The 1,877-nt window shown below is 36.9% G+C and overlaps 1 protein-coding gene across 1 annotated transcript; it reads left to right on the top strand.

Annotated features, from left to right (window-relative positions):
• Nucleotides 1-269: 269 nt before the first annotated feature.
• On the top strand, nucleotides 270-1,043 carry LOC118757188 (uncharacterized oxidoreductase TM_0325-like). Its single transcript, XM_036491921.1, has one exon. It carries the CDS (start codon nucleotides 270-272, stop codon nucleotides 1,035-1,037), a length of 768 nt encoding a protein of 255 aa, XP_036347814.1. The 3' UTR covers nucleotides 1,038-1,043.
• The last annotated feature ends 834 nt before the right edge of the window (nucleotides 1,044-1,877 follow it).

Genomic DNA, 1,877 nt, shown 5'->3' with positions numbered 1-1,877 from the left:
GGAGAGACAAACTTACAGCGCCAATCAAGAAGATGGCGAGACTACGTACATATGTATGTACATATGTAAGTAAGTATGTAAAAATCAAATCACTCAATCAATTAGCAATAGCTGCAGTTTTTAAGTGCAAGCTCGTTATCTTTCTTAGTGATTTCTTATCATAAATCTTTTAAACTGAATACCACTAACTAGAAGGATAGTTATACCCAAGCGGCTATTTGCTGTCATTGTTTCAGTACATTCGTCGTCTTCAAGTAGAATAGTTCGAAATGTCTCTAGCCGGTAAAGTTGTAATTGTGACAGGAGCTAGTTCGGGTATAGGCGCCACCACTGCGGAAGCTTTCGCCCAGCATGGAGCTAAAGTGGCGATCGTCGGACGCAATGAAGCCAATTTGAAGGCCACTGAAGCAGCATGCAAGGCTGTGAATGCAAAGGCGGAAATATTGCCTATCACTGCCGATGTATCGGTAGATGCGGAGCGTATTATAAAACAAACAGTGGCGAAATTCGGACAATTGGATGTGCTGGTGAATAACGCTGGCATAGCCACAACAGGCCATATTTTGGATATTGACGTGGATCAATTTGACAAAATTTTAAATACTAATTTGCGTGCAGTTTTTCTTTTGACCAAGTTTGCCGCACCACATCTGATCAAAACGCAAGGCAATATCGTAAATGTGTCTAGTATCGCCGGTCTGCGATCATTCCCGAATGTGTCTGTCTATTGTACTTCAAAGGCGGCGCTTGATCAGTTTACCAGATGCATTGCTCTCGACCTGGCACCACATAATGTGCGCGTAAATGCTGTCAATCCTGGTGTTATAATTACGGATATACATAAACGTATGGGAATGTCGGCTGAGGAATATGAAAAATATTTGGAACATTGTAAGACGACTCATGCCCTGGGTCGCGTTGGCTATACAAAAGAAGTAGCTGATGGCATTATCTTCCTAGCTAGTAATACATCCAGTTTTATAACCGGCGCAACTTTGCCCATCGATGGAGGGAAGCATGCAATGTGCCCACGTTAAATATGAGATTTGAATCACGTGAAAGAGAAGAGTTTCGATTGCTGTAAAGTGTTTAATATTTGATTGTGATCTAATTTTAAATAAGTGTGTATGTACTATACCCGTATAATGAAATTTTGTAAAGGGTTAGTTCATTTGTAAAATTTATGTTACACTATTAAGTTTTGTTGTCACAAAAAAAACAAAAATTGTTAACTCCAAATTAAAATAAACCACTGTACATTTTTGCGGTCACTGAATCTTGATTCGCAGTCAGTTTAACTCACTCAAATTAGTAGCGTCATCCTTTCAAGGTCATTTGAGGACAATTTCGCGAGAAATGTTAAAAAAGGAAATACCATTTATAAATCGTTGAGCTTACCATATCCGGTATCAGTTAATAATAAACCAAATTTTATTGCATTTTTTAAACAAGGTACCATTTTTTTCGCAAATGGCTTATTTCAACAGTTTATTTTCTAAGCCTGGCGGCGGCTTAATTAAAATTTTTTTGCTGGACATAGTTGGCAACAACAATAAATAATAAAACATATTATATGATTTTTTTTTTTTTGGAAAATTTTCCACTAAATGCGATACGAATTCAGAATACAAGAAAGTGAAACAGTTTTTGAGATATTGCCGAATTTCAGGCTTTCGATATCTTAATAAAAGTACACTCACTTAATTGCATTTTTCTCTGGATGTAGTTGGCCTGGTTTAAATTTTGTTTTAGTAAAGGCTGTTAAATTTGCTATCATCTGCGCTAACAAGGCGCTAACAAACGGATAAGCAATTTAGGAGGCATACATTGATTTATCGACATGCTGGCATGATTTTTAACAAAATTAAAAAAAAAAA

Source organism: Rhagoletis pomonella, unplaced genomic scaffold (genome assembly GCF_013731165.1).
Source record: "Rhagoletis pomonella isolate Grant_MI unplaced genomic scaffold, Rhpom_1.0 Rhpom_scaffold_15148, whole genome shotgun sequence".
NCBI lineage: Eukaryota > Metazoa > Arthropoda > Insecta > Diptera > Tephritidae > Rhagoletis > Rhagoletis pomonella.
The sequence above is the reverse complement of the archived record's forward strand: the minus strand, read 5'-3'. Positions and strand labels throughout refer to the sequence as shown.